Genomic DNA, 18578 nt, shown 5'->3' with positions numbered 1-18578 from the left:
TTTGTAGGTCAGGTGGAGAGCCACTCTCGTTGGGACCGCGTGCGCATCTTCCGGGCAGAGAAATCCTATGCAGTGCAGAGTGGCCGCTGGTACTTTGAGTTTGAGGCAGTCACCACAGGTGAGATGCGAGTGGGCTGGGCAAGACCTGAACTGAGGCCTGATGTTGAGCTGGGAGCTGATGAGCTGGCTTATGTCTTCAATGGGCACCGTGTGAGTACCTCCCTGGGCTCCACTCTGTCAGGTGCTGTGGTCTCTCCCACAGTTCATACACTCTAGCTCTGCCTCTGTGCCTCATTCTGACTCCTCCTGCATCTACTAAGGTATCTATCCATCCCTTTATCCCTCCAACCACTCATCCATCCTTCTATCCAACTATTCAGCTAACCAACCGTCCATCCATCCAACCATTCATCCATCAAATCAACCATCCATCCATGTAGCCATTTGTCTATCTTTTCACCTACCTACACTTTCTTCCTTCCCTTCATCAACCCATGTAGACTTTCAACTTTCCATTAATTCTTCTATCCAGCCATATACCCAGATTCTCACCATCCATCTCATTATCTATGCATCTATTCTGGGAACATATGGGCCTGTATAAGGGACATCGATAGGTTCATGTTTCCTTTCCATCCCTCTACTTGCTGCTATCCCCAGCCCCCCACTGCCACTTTGTTGGTCTGCTTAATCTCAGCCATGGCAACAGCAGAGAACCCAGGCAAAGGGGATGAGACACAGAGATTAGTGGGGAGGGAAGTTCCAGAGATCATGGATGCAAATGGGACTATGGGATGTTCCCTCTTCTGTCCCACATGGCCTGAACCTGATGCTTCACATGTGTGTCTTCCTGTGTCTCTCTCTTCCTGCTTCCTTGCCTCTCCATTTCTCTTTACCTTTTCTTCTCTGGTATCCCCACAGGGCCAGCGCTGGCACTTGGGCAGTGAGCCATTTGGGCGCCCCTGGCAGTCAGGTGATGTTGTCGGCTGCATGATCGATCTCACAGAGAACACCATTATCTTCACTCTCAATGGCGAGGTCCTCATGTCCGACTCAGGCTCTGAAACAGCCTTCCGGGACATTGAGATTGGGGACGGTGAGCTGAGACCCCTGCACATCCCCTTTTTGGCTTTCCTCCTCTCACCTGACCCTGCACTACCTATCTGCCTCTAGCTCTCCCATCCCTTCCACAGCATCTCCTCTCCCAGCTGCCCCTGCCCTGCCTGCCTACCCTTACCCCTGCCCATCCATCCCCTCCCACCAGGTTTCCTGCCTGTCTGCAGCTTGGGACCTGGCCAGGTGGGTCACCTGAACCTGGGCCAGGATGTGAGCTCCCTGCGGTTCTTTGCCATCTGTGGCCTTCAGGAGGGCTTTGAGCCATTTGCTATCAACATGCAGCGTCCAGTCACTACCTGGTTCAGCAAGAGCCTTCCTCAATTTGAGGCTGTGCCCCTTGAACACCCGCACTATGAGGTAAGGACTGGCCCCGCTATATAGCAGTGAGAATGAAATGCACACAACCGTGTGGACAAATCTTAAACCTAATGTCAGATGGAAGAAAGCAGACGCAAAAGAGCACGTGTTGTGAGATCCCATTCATGGGAAGTTCGAGAACAGGCAAAACTGGTGGTGGTTACTGGGAACGAATAACTCAGAGACATGGTTAGTTACTTTGCATACAGATGACAGGAGATAAGACCGGTCAGTAGACTGTTGTCAAAGAACAAAGGCAAAAACAGGATTTATAAGACAGAGGGAGAGAGAGGAGAGAGGAAAAACCCTACAGGGTCTGGGAACAGGGACTGTCATACACACGGGTTTGGAAGCAAATTCATTAGCCGGTGAGGAGTACACAGGGGCATCTCAGCAACTGGTCCTTGGAAGGGTCAGCTTGAGGAGTGACATCAAAGGGGACCTCTTCTGCTGTTTATGGAGTCACTAGAAGACTTTTGGAAGTTCATCTCTGAAGTGCACATGACGGGCATCTGTACTTCCAGCAGCTCTGGCCCCTTGCTTTGGCCGGGTTGATGGATTTGCTTCATCAGATCCCCTCGCTATCTTTGAGAAGGTAGTGACTAAAAGAGGCCATCACGGTGGGTTTAGGGTCCTTGGTCATGTTGCTTTGCTCCATCTGGGATTTGTGCATTTATGATGCGTGCACATTTCTCTGAGTGTTGTATTTCCACACAGTGAAATTAACAAAAGTTCAGCGGGGGAGCCTTTACAAAACTCTGCTCCTACTGAGCTGCTCTTCCCCAGAAATCTCCCTGAGAGAACAGGAGGGCACAGTTTTTGTTCTGTTCACCAAATGTGTTCCCTGCACCCAGCTCCATGCCTGGCACACGGTAAGTGCTCAGTAAATGTCTATGGAATGGCTGGCCGGCTGGATGTAGGTAGGTTTTGGAAGTTCCTCCAGGTAATTCCAGCACATAATTGGAGCTGCCACTGTACACAGCCCCAGATGAAGGTGGACAGAAGGCTAAAAGCACCCAATGGCCATGCTGTGTATGCCAAGAGCTTCAGCTGCCCAGAGGAGGGTACAGCTTTGACTAACTCTCACACAGGCACTTTAAGGCCTAATGGTGGCTCCACGTGTATCGGGTTTAGACCAGTGATCTGGCCTAGCCTACTTGCCCGGCTCAGTGTACTTTGTCCCCCAGGTGGCCCGCATGGATGGAACTGTGGACACACCTCCCTGCTTGCGCCTGACTCACCGCACCTGGGGCTCCCAGAATAGTCTAGTGGAGATGATCTTTCTGCGGTTGAGTCTGCCGGTCCAGTTCCACCAGCATTTCCGCTGCACTGCAGGGGCCACCCCCCTGGCATCCCCTGGCCTGCAGCCACCCGCTGAGGATGAAGCCCGGGCAGCAGAACCTGACCCTGACTATGAAAACCTCCGTCGCTCAGCTGGGGGCTGGGGCGAGGCTGAGGGCGGCAAGGAGGGAACTGCCAAGGAGGGGGTACCCGGGGGCACCCCCCAGGCTGGGGCAGAGTCCCAGCCTGCCCGGGTAGAGAATGAGAAGGATGCCACCACGGAGAAGAACAAGAAGAGAGGGTGAGTCAAGGCTGGGGCCGGAGTGGGGTTTGGAGTCTCTGTCTTTACACCCCCAGTTAGCAACCTCAATACCAAGAACCTCATGTTGTACCCCAAAGAGGCCCTACAAAGCTAAATGGAGTTAGAATTCTTAGGGATGCTATCATATCTTAAGTGAACCCCATTATTTTCCTGAGATGCTCTAATTTCTCTGAGCAGGTAAAATTGTGGTTCCCTTCTATATGTCTGGAGAACCCTACTATCCTTGAGTATCAGGTGGGCCCCAAAGGGCTTCACCCCAAAGACATCATTATCCACGGACACTAATGGAGCCCTCAGCACCTGGGGAGAGCTCACGTAACTCCAGGGTATCCCAGTGAACACAGCCTTCTACAGTGGGGTCCTTTCTGTCTCAAATGTAGCCCCCAAAAACTAACTTTGAGGGAGACTCTCAGAGGTATTGAATTAACTTGGTCTGTTTTTCCTCTACCGTGGTTGTGGTTTTCTTTTCTTTCTTTCTTTCTTTTTTTATTTTTTTTTTGAGACCGAGTCTCCCTATGTCACACTGGGTAGAGTGCTATGACGTTTGGGCTTAAGCGACTGGGGTTAAGTGATTCTCTTGCCTCAGTCTCCCAAGCAGCTGGGACTACAGGCACATGCCACAATGCCCAGTGATTTTTTGGTTGTAGTTGTCATTGTTGTTTGGCAGGCCCGGGCTGGATTCGAACCCACCAGCTCAGATGTATGTGGCTGATGCCCTAGCCACTGAGCTACAGGCACCAAGCCGGTTGTGGTTTTCAATAGGATGGAGCCTGGTGCCCGTTGGGGGATGTTTACAAATGATAGAGCATCACTGGTTTTTGCGGTTTGGGAGGGAATGCTGCAACTGGGGCGGTCCCTGGGGTTCCACATGTCTTGCAGCTCATTAGATCATGCCACATGATGAAGACTTGTCCCTTCCCAAGTGTGTTTAGCACTCTTATGAGAAATGCATATGAGAAATGCCACTGTATGCCCCCAAAGGGACCTCCATATGCCCACAAGGCACCTTTGAACTTGAGTAGCCCAATGTCTGCAAGAATAGGGGGTGGCAGCTCCAGAACAGGTCAGACTCGGGTGGGCAGGAAGTCCCATCCAGGCCTCTAGAGGCAAAGCCTGGGGCCTTAGAAGTGGTGCAGTCAGTCTGATGTGGGGCAGGAATGTTGTGGGGAAGGGCTGGGGTGGGCTTGAGAGCTGGTTCTCATGGCGCCTCTCCACCCACCACCAGGTTCTTATTCAAAGCCAAGAAGGTCGCCATGATGACCCAACCACCAGCTACTCCTGCTCTGCCCCGCCTCCCTCGAGATGTGGTGCCTGCTGACAATCGCGATGACCCAGAGATCATCCTTAACACTACCACGGTGTGACCCTCCCCCAGCGTGGGAACTCCTAAACTTCCCAATTTAGAGCTTCCCATTGGGGATATCCCAGTATACACCAGAGACTCATAAAATACAACACACACTTTGCTCGTCTGAGGTCCTAAATTCAGACAGCTATGTAGTGGCTTACAAACGGTAGTAAAGCCATCAGGCACCTGGGCATAACCCCAAGGATCCCGGAATCCAGGGACCCCAACATTGGGGCTCACCCACATAAACACAATAGCCCAAATTTAATAATTACTCTAATATATTCCTGAGGACAAAAATTCATAGTTATGGGCGGCGCCTGTGGCTCAGTCAGTAAGGCGCCGGCCCCATATGCTGAGGGTGGTGGGTTCAAACCCAGCCCCGGCCAAACTGCAACCAAAAAATAGCCGGGCGTTGTGGTGGGCGCCTGTAGTCCCAGCTACTCGGGAGGCTGAGGCAAGAGAATCGCTTAAGCCCAGGAGTTGGAGGTTGCTGTGAGCTGTGTGAGGCCACGGCACTCTACCGAGGGCCATAAAGTAAGACTCTGTCTCTACAAAAAAAAAAAAAAAAAAAAAAATTCATAGTTATCCCAATGTAGTCTTGGCATTCCCCAGATCCAAAATATTTTTGGAGATGCCTCGTAGTTAGGCTGAAGGGCCACCAAGGTGCCACCTTGGCCAGTCATGTCCCTATTAGTTGCCTTCCCTTCCATAGAGACATTATGGTTTTTCCATCAGTGAAATAGAAAAAATGGACCAACTTGATATGGTGGTTGTGAGGATGACCTTAGAACAGTCAGTGCTGTCTGTGAGCTATTATTTATTTGTTACTTTGCTCTAATCTGGGGAGGAACACAAATGAGGGGGTAGCACAAAATATTCCCAAAGGATTCCTGAATCTAGAAATTTATCAGCAGATACAGAAACAGAGAGACAGAGGCCCAGTGAAGGGGTGTCAAATCCAGCAACTTCTTGTTAAACTCCCAGAGGATCCTGACAGTCCAGGGAAACCAATGTAGAATCCCAGGGAACCCCGGTCTTCCCGACTGACCATGGGGTTCCCCCTTTGTGTCTGCAGTACTATTACTCCGTGAGGGTCTTTGCTGGTCAGGAGCCCAGCTGTGTGTGGGTGGGCTGGGTCACCCCTGACTACCATCAGCATGACATGAACTTCGACCTCAGCAAGGTCCGGGCAGTGACGGTGACCATGGGGGACGAACATGGCAATGTCCACAGCAGGTACCAGGGTGGGGCAGGTGGGTCCTGTTGGCAGGGGTGGCAATTAGGGGAAAGGGGGGGCAGAAGCTCTTGACACCACCTCTGTGGCTGACGGGCCTATGGAACCTGGGACCTTCTGGAGTGAGGGGAAGCTCTGAACTGCTGGGCACTTTCTCCTTTTCTCCTCACTTCCTGTTCATCCTCCTCCACTTGTTCCTGTTCCGGCACTTTCCTTCTCCTCTTTCTCCATTTCTTCTTTTCCATTTTCTGCTTGTTTTCTTTCTCTTCCTGTTTCATCTTGCTTCCTTCCACGTTACCTCCTCTCTCCTCTTATCCCCCCTTTTCCTCCTAGGACCCTCTGTCAGCCTCTAAGAATTAGGGTCAGGGTGAGGGTTTCAGCGCCCAGGTCCTCAGAGGCTGAGCATTTAGGGTTGGAACTCTGAGGTCATCGTGGTATCTTGGGAGCTCAGAGGAGGGAGTGTCCAGGGGCCAGAGCTCCTAGGCTGAGGATCCACACAGGGAGCACTTCTGTCTCCTCCAGCCTCAAGTGCAGCAACTGCTACATGGTATGGGGCGGGGACTTTGTGAGCCCTGGACAGCAAGGCCGGATCAGCCACTCAGACCTTGTCATTGGTTGCCTGGTGGACCTGGCCACTGGCTTGATGACCTTTACAGCTAATGGCAAAGAGAGCAACACCTTTTTCCAGGTAAGCTCAGCCTTCAGCAACTTAGCAATAACATTCTCATGTCCCGCCATCCCAGGACAACTGTCCAGACTTCCCCTGAGGCCAGACTCCAGAGAGATAGAACCAAACAAGCTCCTGGTCTGTCCTCAGGAGGTCTCTGGGAGACTGCCCGGTTGAGACTCCCATTAAACTAGGGCCCAGAATGGAGGAGACAGAACTCAGCCTTGACCTTGCAGAGAGGTCCCTATTTTCTCTTGTGGGTCCCTATTTCCGGGTCCCTATTTCTCTTGTGCTAGTTACCACTTTTTCACTAACCAGGGAATTCTCTAGAACAGGCCAGGATCCTAAGGTGATCTTAATTTCTTCCATATTTTATTATGAAAAGATTCCAGCATACAGCAAAATTGAAGGAATTATATAGCGAATGCCAGCATCAAGAATCAACCATTGATATTTTACTGCATTGGCTTTATCACATATTTATCCATCCATCCACCTAAGATGGGCTTTGTAAAACTTTATTTTAAATGGAGAATTTAAAAAATATGCAAGAATGGAATAGCATAAGGAAGTGCCAAGCCCCTATGAGGCAGCAGCAACTGCCACCCACCCCACAGCTAGTCTTGTTTTACCTTTATGTTTACTTCCCTTCCACGTCCACCAGGTGATTTTGAAGGAAACTACAGATATGAAATGGTTTTTGTATCTTCTCTATATATCTTTAAAAGACAAGAATTGCCAAGTGTGGTGGCTCACGCCTGTAATACTAGCACTCTGGGAGGCTGAGGTGGGTGGATTGCTTGAGCACAGGAGTTTGAGACCAAACTGAGCAAGAGCAAGACTCCATCTCTGCTAAAAACAGAAAAACTATCCGAGCATTGTGGCGGGTGCCTGTAGTCCCAGCTACTCAGGAGGCTGAGGCAGGAGGATCGCCTGAGCCCACGAGTTTGAGGTTCCCGTGAGCTAGGCTGATGCCATCCATGGCACTCTATCAAGGGCAACAGAGTGAGACTCTGTCTCAAAAAATATATAAATAAATAAAAATTAAAAAAAACCTAAAACAAATGAAGGCAGCATCTTAGGCCCTCTCCCATACCTGCTGAATCAGAATATACATTTTAACCAGCTCCCAGGGGTTCATGTGGACATTAACACCTGGAGAGTGCTGGCACAGTCTGAGTCTGGCTGATGGCTTCCTGCGGTGTTATTTTAACATTTTCCTCTGTCCCCTGTATTTCCTGTAAATTGAGAGTTGGGTCCAGAGGTGCAATTAGATTCAGGTTTGGTTTGGGCAAGACTGCTTCAGAGATGGTGTCTGGGGTAGCAGAGGCTGGCTGCTGGGTGGGGGTAGTGGGGGTGGTGTTCCACAAGGAAGACCAGAGGGAAGGCAGGTGATCTGAGGACACTCTCTGGGTTTTGAAGAATGAGTATGTTTGGGAGAGAAATAGGAAAGGCATTCCTGGTGGGGGCATGATGTGCACAAAGACCCAGATGGCAGGTTGCCCTGGGAGAGTTGGAAGAGGCTGGACTGGCTGGACTAGCCAAGGGTGACCTCAAGAGCCACTATTAGCCTCTATTACCCAAGTATGGATCTGCAGATTGGCTCCAGAGTTCGAGGTCCCGAGTCAACAATACATCCAGCCCATCCTCTTCCTCACCTTGCCCCCATCTCCCCTACCAGGTGGAACCCAACACAAAGCTATTTCCTGCTGTCTTTGTCTTGCCTACTAACCAAAATGTCATCCAGTTTGAACTGGGGAAGCAGAAGGTAAGAATGTAGTAACGGAGGCACTAATGGGGACAGGCTGAGGCAGGAGGAGTTGGGAGGTCAGGCTGGGGGAGCAGCTTAAGGGAAGGGGCAATCCTGGAGGTCTTCCTGGAAGTGGAGGAGTGGGCTGCCAGGAAGGTCTGGGAATCCTGACTCAGGCATGCCTTTGTTCCCCCAGAACATCATGCCATTGTCAGCTGCCATGTTCTTGAGTGAACGCAAGAACTCAGCCCCACAGTGCCCACCGAGGCTGGAGATGCAGATGCTGATGCCTGTGTCCTGGAGCCGCATGCCCAACCGCTTCCTGCAGGTGGAGACACGGCGTGCTGGCGAGCGGCTCGGCTGGGCCGTCCAGTGCCAGGAGCCTCTGACCATGATGGCGCTGCACATCCCCGAGGAGAACCGGTCAGGACCAGCCCAGCTGTGGGGGCAGGGGTGCTGTGAGCCCTTTGGGGTCTGGATCTGACTCAGTGCCTCCCTTGCCACAACTCTGGGACTTCAGACAACACCCCAGGAAGCCCCAGGCCTACCTCAGGGGACAGCTCAGACAAGCCCAGACCTACCTACCTCAGTGGACACAGACTACCTCAGGGGGTTTCAGCCGCAGCTCAGCATCCCCAAACAACACCTTAGGGACCCCAAATCCATCTCAGGGAGCTCAGAACCACATTGAGGAGCCGAGTCAACACCCCGGAGGACCCCGAGCATTACTTAAAAAGAGGCTTGGATACACCCTAAGGCCTCCCGGGCATACCCAGGGAGAACTCCAGCCCACTCCGGGAACTCAGATGCACCCAGGGGTACAGAATTGTTCTCATAGATGGCAGGAATACTCCTAAGAATTCTGAACATGGCCAAGGACCCCAGACTCCTGACATGCCCTGTTCTTTCCTTTATTCACTGATTTGACAATACCTCTCTGCTCCTCCTCTGTTCACCAGAATTCTAGGTGGGAGACACCAAGTTGTTGTCAAGTGACATTTTAGCTATGCCTACGTGTAACTCTGGGTGCTCAGACACATCCAAGGACTCAGGCCCATCCCCAGGACGTCAGACACATCCATTTTTTAAAATGTATTCATTCAACAAATATTTTACTGAGCTCCTGTTTTAGGTGCTGGGAGATAGCAAACAAAATAGGCAGAAACCACCTGCCCTGCTGGTGTTTACATTCTCCCGGTGTTCAAACATACCCAGGTTATTCAGACCAAATCTCAGGGTCCCAGACACTTCCCAGGGTCACCAGAGGTTCTCTGTAGACTCTCAGGTACCCCCAGAGTCCCAGACCATCCCAGGGGCCCCAGAGCCATTAGGGATTGACTTTCAGAGCTATTGCAGAGATGGTAGTCACCCAGCTCAACAGAGCCCTGACCTAATGGGACACTGGGATTCCTTGCTGGAGCCACCAGCACTCACCTTAGCATCTCTGCCTCCCTGTGGTCTGTGTCTCTGTCCCCCAGGTGTATGGACGTCCTGGAGCTGTCGGAGCGCCTGCAGCTGCAGCGCTTCCACTCCCACACCCTCCGCCTCTACTGCGCGGTGTGCGCCCTGGGCAACAACCGCGTGGCTCATGCTCTGTGCAGCCACGTGGACCAGGCGCAGCTGCTGCACGCCCTGGAGGACACGCACCTGCCGGGCCCGCTGCGCGCTGGCTACTATGACCTCCTCATCAGCATTCACCTGGAAAGTGCTTGCCGCAGCCGCCACTCCATGCTCTCGGAATACATCGTGCCCCTCACAGAGGAGACCCGCACCATCACGCTCTTCCCATCCCGACGAAGCACGGAAAATGGTCCCTGCCACCACGGCCTGCCTGGCGTTGGAATCACCACCTCGCTGAGGCCCCCACACCATTTCTCACCCCCCTGCTTCGTGGCCGCCCCGCAGGCTGCTGGGGTGGCAGAAGCCCCGGTCCGCCTCAGCCCCGCCATCCCCCTGGAGGCCCTGAGGGACAAGGCGCTGAGAATGCTAGGGGAGGCCGTGCGGGACGGTGGGCAGCACGCCCGCGACCCAGTCGGGGGCTCTGTGGAGTTCCAGTTTGTGCCTGTTCTCAAGCTCGTGTCCACCCTGCTGGTAATGGCTTCCTCCAGCTTCCCTCTGTCCCACTTTTCCACATTCTACATGATCCAAAGGCATCCTTCATCTGTGGATGCAGCTACCCATTCATCTCTCCTCCACACATCCATTCACCTTTCAGTTTATCCTTCTGTCTACCCATTCTTCATTCACCTTTCCTTCCATCCATGCATCCATCATCTATTCGTGTTTTTATTCATTTCTTCTTCCTTCTTCCCATTTATCCCACCCAGCTAACCAGCATTCTTCCATCCATCAATGTTTTCACTCTCCACCCATTTCTCAACCATCCATCATCCATTCATTCCTATATGTCCTTGTCCTTCCATCAACAAGTCCATCCGTCTTCCTGTCCTTCCATCCACTCACATTATCCATCCATCCATTTGTGTATCCATCCACTCAACTTTATTCTATTTGCCTATCCATCCTTCCATGTCATCATACATCAGTCCATCCACCATCCATCTATTCATTTATCCACCTACCCATTTATTTATTGATCTGTCTTCCCTTCCACATGTCCAATAATCATCTTCTTTCTACCTGTGCATTCATCCATACACACATCCACAGATCCATCCACTTCTCCATTTCCCACCTATCTTTTCATCATCCATGCATCTCTCCATCCATATGTATGCACACCCATCCACCTACCCACAGCCCATGTAGCCATCTACACCCATCCATCCATCATCCTCCATCCTTCTATCCATCAATAGTTTCATGTATCCTTTTATTCAGATGGCCATCTAACCATTCATCCATACATGCATCTACCCAACTTTTCATGCACAAATTTCTCTGGCCATGAAGCCAACCATTCCCCCAGCCCACCCCATTTGCTAGTTACTCATTTATTTGTGTATTTATCCATATGCTCATTTACTTGCTCATGCTTCTGTCATTTTACCTATCTACACCCATTCATCCACCCATTCATCCCTCCATTCGCCCATTTTCCATCCTTATATCCATCTTTCTCTCTCTCCCCACTCATTTACCCTTTCTACTTCCATCTGTTTGTGTCTTCATTGTGCTGACTGAAAGCTGGAGTATGCTGGGAGCTATGTAGGCCTCCACCAGGTGTGGTGTGTCCTGTGCTAGAGTCACAAATGCTCAGGCTTGGGAGGAAGGATATTAAACTGTGAAGAGAGAGGCTCTCAGATGTGGCATAGTCTGGGCCATGTGGGTTAGACACAGGGTGTAGATCTGAGAGGATCTTAAGGAGGGTGGATAGCAAGGCAGAGGATGCCGTCCCCGCTTGTGGGAGGAGTCATTCCTGCACTGGCAGGAAAGAATCTGGCATGTGCAGGAGAAGCAGCTCAGGCTGGGGCCTGATTTTGGAGACCTTGCAGGCCACAGTGAAGGACCCAGACTTTGTGCTGTAGGTGATGGGCGTCTTTGGCGATGAGGATGTAAAACAGATCTTGAAGCTAATTGAACCTGAAGTGTTCACTGAAGAAGAAGAGGAAGAGGAGGAGGAGGAAGTGGAGGAAGATGAGGAGGAGAAGGAAGAGGATGAGGAGGAAGAGGCACAGGAGAAGGAAGATGAGGAAAAAGAGGAAGAGGAGGAAGCAGAAGGGGAAAAAGAAGAAGGCTTGGAAGAGGGGCTGCTCCAGATGAAGTTGCCAGAGTCTGTGAAGTTACAGGTGGGTTGCTTCTTCCTGTTTTCCAGCCAGAGTCTGGACTTTGTCCTGAGGCAGTGGGGAGCTATGGAAATGCATGAAGTACAGGGTGATGCTGGCTTGGAGTGATCTCTCTGGTTTCCATGTGGGATGAGACCTAGAGGTTGGGTTAATGATCCAGGCAGGAGATGGCAGGGGCTGGACATGGGCCATGGTGAGAGGAGAGAAAGCAAAGAAAAGTTTCAAGGTGGTCCTGAGGGATTCACCTTCATCCCTCCTTCTGCATGGCTGTCCTTCCTCAGATGTGCCATTTGCTGGAGTATTTCTGTGACCAAGAGCTGCAGCACCGTGTGGAGTCCTTGGCAGCCTTCGCAGAGCGCTATGTGGACAAGCTCCAGGAAAACCAGCGGAGCCGCTATGGCCTCCTCATGAAAGCCTTCACTATGACTGCAGCTGAGACTGCAAGACGTACTCGCGAGTTCCGCTCCCCACCCCAAGAGCAGGTCCTCTGCCCCCTGACTCTGGCTGGTCTTACTATCCAAATCCCAACCTCACTGTCTCCCCTGACTCTGGTCAATGATGGGTCTCAATTATGAAACCACACTTGACCCTTGATCCTGTTGATATATCTACCTTTTACTCTCATACCTCTCTCTGAACAAACCTGATCTCTTGAGTCACTTCAGAGACCCTGACCCCTTTCAAATTTGGCCCTAGTCTATCAGATATTCTTCATTAAGTCACTCTTTGACTCAGACCTAAGATGGGGACCTACAATTGGATCTTCGATCCCTGACCTCAGAGCTCCTGTGCCAAGGTCTCATTCTAACCCTCGACCTTCCCCTAGATCAACATGCTGTTGCACTTCAAAGACCCTGCAGATGAGGAAGATTGTCCTCTCTCTGAAGAGCTTCGACAGGATTTGCTTGACTTTCATCAAGACCTGCTGGCACATTGTGGTGAGGAGAGGGGATCAGAGAGCCCTTCCCCAAGACTTTCTCTTGAAACCTCTCCTGAAATTTCCCTGAGTATTCCTGACCTTAAACCTCTACAGTAGGGCGGCACCTGTGGCTCAGTGAGTAGGGTACCGGCCCCATATACTGAGGGTGGTGGGTTCAAACCCGCCAAACTGCAGCAAAACAAAATAGCCAGGCATTGTGGTGGGTGCCTTTAGTCCCAGCTACACAGGAGGCTAAGGCAAGAGAATCGCTTAGGCCCAGGAGTTGGAGGTTGCTGTGAGCTGTGACGCCATGGTACCCTACCGAAGATGATGAAGTGAGACTCTGTCTCTTAAAAAAAAACCTCTACAGTATGTAGAGGTGCTATGTAACTATTGGTTGAATGAATGTATCAATGAACAGACTGATGATGAATCAAAGGATATGTTTATATGGGTATCTGTATGGGTTTCTATAGGCAGGTAAATGGATGGGCATGTGGATTAATAGATAGAAGGATGGATATATAAAGAAAAAAAGGAGTGGAAGTTGGCTAGCTGGATAGATGCATGATTTATGGCTGGCTGGCCATCTGGGGGAAGGACAGAAAGATGCCTCTACTGTTTCCAGTGAGAAGTTACCTGATAGTCTTATTGAGATTCCCTTGTACGTGATGAGTCATTTTTCCCTGACTGACCTTCATGATTTTCTCTTTGTCATTACCTTTCAACAGAGTATGTTGTATCTTTGGATTTATCTTATTTGGAGTTTGTTGAGTTTCTTGGATGTGTAGACTAACACTTTTTATCAAAGTTGGAATGTTTCTGGCAATTATTTCTTGAAATATTTTTTTGCCCCTTTTTCTTCTTTCTTTTTGGGACTTTCATTATGTACATTGCCGTGATTGAGAGCATCCCACAGGTCTCTGAGGCTTTTTCATTTTTCTTCATTCTTTTATTTTTTTCATCCTTTGGACTGGATAATATCTATATCCTACCTTCAAGTTCACTGATTGTTTCTCCTACTAGGTCAAATATGCTATTGAACCTCACTAGTGATTTTTTATTTCGGTTATTGTACTTTACAACTCCAAGATGTCTATATATTTTTTTCTTTTTGAGACAGAGTCTCACTCTGTCACCCTGGGTAGAGTGCTATGGCATTGTAGCTTATAACAACCTCACAGTCTTAGGCTCAAGTGATTCTCTTGCCTCAGCCTCCTGAGTAACTGGGACTACAGGCACCTGCCACAGTGCCCAGCTAGGTATTTTTTCCCCAAAATTTTTTTTAGTAGAGCCTGGGTCTTGCTTTTCCTCAGGCTGGTCTTGAACTCCTCAGCTTAGGTGATCCACCTGCCTCAGCTTCCCAGAGTGCTAGGATTATAGGCGTGCACCATTGTGTCTAGCCCCTATGTGGTTCTTTTTCATATTATCTGCTTCATTTTTAATATTCTCTACTGAGTGAGACACTGTCATCATACTTTTCTTTCATACATGGTTTCCTTTAGATCTTTAAACACATTTGCAATAGCTGATTTTAAAGCAAATGTTTCATAGGATAAATAAATGAGAAACATAAAGAAATATGGTGGCATACTCTTATATGTGTAATCACAGCTACTCAGAAGCCTGAGGCAGGAGAATTGCTTGAGTCGGGAGTTTGAGGCCCGTCTGGGCAACATAGTGAGATCCCATCTCAAACAAAAAAAAAAAGAAAGAAATGAAAAACTCCATAAATACATGCGTGCATGAATGAATGAATAAATGAATGATCAATCAGGTGAATCAGCAAACAAATGAATGACATTTTCTTACTTCTTGATCACTTCCAGGAATTCAGCTGGAGGGAGAGGAGGAGGAACCGGAGGAGGAGACCACCCTGGGAAGCCGCCTAATGAGCCTGTTGGAGAAAGTGCGGCTGGTCAAGAAGAAGGAAGAGAAACCCGAGGAGGAGCCGCCGGTTGAGGAGAGCAAACCCCGTGAGGACTTGGGCTATGAGGAGAGGAGGGTAGAGGGGTGAGCAGCCCAGGTTTGGGAAGCCTCTGGGTCCCAAACAGGCCATGAAGGGGGATGCAAGGAAGAGAAGGTAGGCAGGAAGGAGAGAGGAAGAGTGGAGGCTAGGAGAGGGGAGGCATGCTTGAGGTTTGGCCCAAAGGTGGAGTCTTTGTAATGTATGTGTTGGATCAGTAGAACATATGCCCTGCTATAGCAGAGATGTACAGCCAACCCAGGCATGGTGGCAACCCCTGCATCATCGTGGCTTCCATGTCCGTGTGGCTTTTCTTTGTTTTCTTTTTCTGTCTTGGTGAGATGATTGCCATTCTAAGGGATGAGACAAGTGGTTATGATAAATGGTGGGCCAGTGTATCATTATGCAAACTATATATTAGCCACATCTCAGGAGGATGGGATCCTTGACATTGGTGCAGGTTTTACTCTGCAGCATTCAAGAAACTTTTATTGGACCAACTCTAGGTCAGGTACTGTTAGGAGGGCTGGGGAATATAGGAGGAGGGGAAAGTTAGAGCCCCTGCCCTCAAAGAGTTTAGAATATTACAATAAATACAATATGGGTATATCAATAGCCGGTGGTCATGAGTGCTGAGAAGGAAAATAAAGCTGAGTGAGAGGAGGGCGAGGGCCAGAAATGGAGGGGTCGGAGTGAGGAAGTGAGGTTGCGAAGATCTGGGGAAGGATGATTGGTACAAAGGAAACTGTCTGTGCAAAGGCCCTAAAACAAGGACATACTTGGTACATTTAGAACTGAGAGACAAGGACAGCAAAGTGACAAGGCCAGATCAGGTAGGGTCACTGGCTCAACATTGTCATTCAGTGCCAGTTCATGGTGGTTTCTCCTAACCCTGAGACACAGGAGATTTCTCTTTTCTGTCCCAGAAATTCTGGGAAGGAGGGAAAAGATTGGGATAGAAAGAGACACAGAGGGGCGGCACCTGTGGCTTAGTGGGTCGGGCGCTAGCCCCATATACCGAGGGTGGCAGGTTCAAACCCAGCCCCAGCCAAACTGCAACAAAAAAATAGCCGGGCATTGTGGCGGGTGCCTGTGGTCCCAGCTACTCGGGAGGCTGAGGCTAGAGAATCGCCTAAGTCCAGAGTTGGAGGTTGCTGTGAGCTGTGTGATGCCACGGCACTCTACTGAGAGCAATAAAGTAAGACTCCGTCTCTACAAAAAAAAAAAAAAAAGAAAGAGACACAGAGGATGCTGGGTATAGCGGGGTGAGTCCCAGAGGAGAATTGAAAACACAGAGTTATTTTGGCATCATTTTGCAGGGATACCACAGTCCTTGCAGTTTTACTATGTGTCTGCGGTCTCTCTTGAAAACTCGGCAGTATTTTTTTTTTTTTTTTGTGGTTTTTGGCAGGGGCTGGGTTTGAACCTGCCACCTCCGGCATATGGGACCAGCGCCCTACTCCTTGAGCCACAGGCGCTGCCGAAAAAACTCGGCAGTATTTTTATAGAACAAATGGAATTGCTGCTTGTTCTCTCAATGGTGCATGGTGCATGCTTCTGATAGTGCTCTGGTGTTTTGCAATTATACAGTTTATTCTTCCTCCTGAAATGTGGAGGGAGCCCTTATTGTCTGGATGTGTGTGTATTAGGGTGACAGGTGGCCCTTGGGGCTGTAGAACAAAGTCTGTCGGAATCTTCTCATTCCTGGCAGCTAGAGGATGGGTGGGATGTCTGATAACTGGGAAAACTTATGCAACAAGGGGCCCCTTGTGTTCTGCCCCTATGTGCGCTCCCCAGGGTCCCTACAGGAGCTGGTGTCCCACACGGTGGTGCGCTGGGCCCAAGAGGACTTTGTGCAGAGCCCGGAGCTGGTGCGGGCCATGTTCAGCCTCCTGCACCGGCAGTACGATGGGCTGGGGGAGCTGCTGCGTGCCCTGCCCCGTGCCTACACCATCTCACCATCCTCCATGGAGGACACCATGAGCCTGCTCGAGTGCCTCGGCCAGATCCGCTCACTGCTCATCGTGCAGATGGGCCCCCAGGAGGAGAACCTCATGATCCAGAGCATTGGGTGAGGTGCCGCCCACCCCCTCACTTTGCATATGCCAGGAAGGTGGCTCCAGCCAGTCCCCCGGTGATGTTCTCTGGTACACTAATGCCGCTCCGCTCAACTCCTAGCCCATCCTCAAGGCGATATACTCCCTTGTTTTCCTGGGTGATGTCACCTTCCTTTACCGCCACCCCCTGCGGTAACAGCTCCTACTCATCACATGACTCTTGGCACGAGGTTTACATTTATAGAGCTTCAGTTTCCTCTTCTGTAAAACAGGGGAGGAGCCACGCCTGCCCTGTGGTGCTGTGCTGTGGCCCCAGTGAGCGCGTGTGAATAGTAACAGCATCGGGTCCTCAGTGTCAAATGTGTCTTCTTTTGGCTGGGGCTGGTGGCTCGTGCCTGTGTTCACAGCACTCTGGGAGGCTGAGTCAGGTGGATCACTTGAGTTCAAGAGTTCGACACCAGCCTGGGCAAGATCGAGACCCTGTATTTACTAAAAATAGAAAACTTAGCCAGACGTTGTGGCAGGTGCCTATAGTCCCAGCTACTCAGGAGGCTGAGGCAGGAGAATTGTTTGAGCTCAAGAGTTTGAGGTTGCTGTGAGCCATAACACCATGGCACTCTACCCAGGATGACAGAGTGAGACTTTGTGTGAAAAAAATAAATAAATAAAAAGAGCGAGAAGTCAGCAGATGCTAATGGTTCTCAGGATGGTAGCAACACCTCTGCCTGGACTTGGGACTCGCCTGGGTCCTGCTGATTCCATGCCCTTGACCTGTCCGCAGGAACATCATGAACAACAAAGTCTTCTACCAACACCCAAACCTGATGAGGGCGCTGGGCATGCATGAGACAGTCATGCAGGTCATGGTGAATGTCCTTGGGGGTGGCGAGTCAAAGGTAAGGGGCCTGGCTGGGCTGGGGAGCCCCAGGAAGGGTGCCACAGAGGGCAAGCACCGACCACTGGTCCCCCCTCCCTGCCCCAGGAGATACGCTTCCCCAAGATGGTGACAAGTTGCTGCCGCTTCCTCTGCTATTTCTGCCGCATCAGCCGGCAGAACCAGCGCTCCATGTTTGACCACCTGAGCTACCTGCTAGAGAACAGCGGCATCGGCCTGGGTGAGAGCCCCCAAGCCAGGGCCTGCCTCCCGGACCCTCTCCTGACACCCCATCCAGGCCTGCCCCATGCTCCTCCAGCTCACTTGTTCATTCAGTCCTTGAACAAACACTCACTCTCAATCCACTGTCGGGCTGGCCCTGTAATCAGTAATGCTGGGGACACAGTGGTGACCCAGACAGTCCTGCCTGGCCTTCACAGTGCAGAGGAGAAGACAGCAATATCAGACAGCGACAGCCCAGAGTGGTCAGGGCTGAGATGAACAAAACACAGACTCAAGTAGGCACTTGACCCAGGCTGGAACAGGGGTGGTCAGGGAGAGCTTCCTGGAGGAGATGTGACAAGCAGGAAGGAGACATTCTTACCACCCCTTGGCCCGGCAGGCATGCAGGGCTCCACCCCACTGGATGTGGCTGCTGCCTCTGTCATCGACAACAATGAGCTGGCCTTGGCGTTGCAGGAGCAGGACCTGGAAAAGGTGGGGAGGGGGAGATTGGCTCCCTGGCCTGGGGGAGGAGGCCCAGCTCCTACCTGGCTGCCTGGGGCACTTGCTGATTCTGAACCCATTCTGGGGTAATTCTGGATAGTCAAGGCCAAATAAGAAGGAGAAAAATTTGCAGGGAGAGGACAGCACCCAGTTGCTCATTCACAGGACACTTCAAGGCTGGGTGCAGATCCATACTCTTGCTCCCCAGCTTG

At 50.8% G+C, this 18578-nt stretch overlaps 1 protein-coding gene across 2 annotated transcripts in view; it reads left to right on the top strand.

Moving 5' to 3' along the window:
- The window catches only part of RYR1 (ryanodine receptor 1), a 124152-nt gene that overhangs the window by 29112 nt on the left and 76462 nt on the right, over positions 1–18578 (top strand). For both annotated transcript variants that reach the window (XM_053605582.1, XM_053605581.1), the window contains exons 25-42: positions 8–210; positions 922–1096; positions 1265–1473; positions 2661–3055; positions 4302–4434; positions 5503–5663; positions 6184–6349; positions 8010–8096; positions 8275–8501; positions 9557–10169; positions 11567–11827; positions 12106–12306; positions 12651–12762; positions 14573–14719; positions 16507–16780; positions 17548–17662; positions 17749–17881; positions 18263–18357. In XM_053605582.1, coding sequence (XP_053461557.1) covers positions 8–210; positions 922–1096; positions 1265–1473; positions 2661–3055; positions 4302–4434; positions 5503–5663; positions 6184–6349; positions 8010–8096; positions 8275–8501; positions 9557–10169; positions 11567–11827; positions 12106–12306; positions 12651–12762; positions 14573–14719; positions 16507–16780; positions 17548–17662; positions 17749–17881; positions 18263–18357 — 3707 coding nt within the window. The remainder of the gene's footprint in view (positions 1–7; positions 211–921; positions 1097–1264; positions 1474–2660; positions 3056–4301; positions 4435–5502; positions 5664–6183; positions 6350–8009; positions 8097–8274; positions 8502–9556; positions 10170–11566; positions 11828–12105; positions 12307–12650; positions 12763–14572; positions 14720–16506; positions 16781–17547; positions 17663–17748; positions 17882–18262; positions 18358–18578) is intronic.

Source organism: Nycticebus coucang, chromosome 10, assembly GCF_027406575.1.
Source record: "Nycticebus coucang isolate mNycCou1 chromosome 10, mNycCou1.pri, whole genome shotgun sequence".
NCBI classification, from domain to species: Eukaryota; Metazoa; Chordata; class Mammalia; order Primates; family Lorisidae; genus Nycticebus; species Nycticebus coucang.
This window is presented reverse-complemented; position numbering and strand designations above follow the sequence as displayed.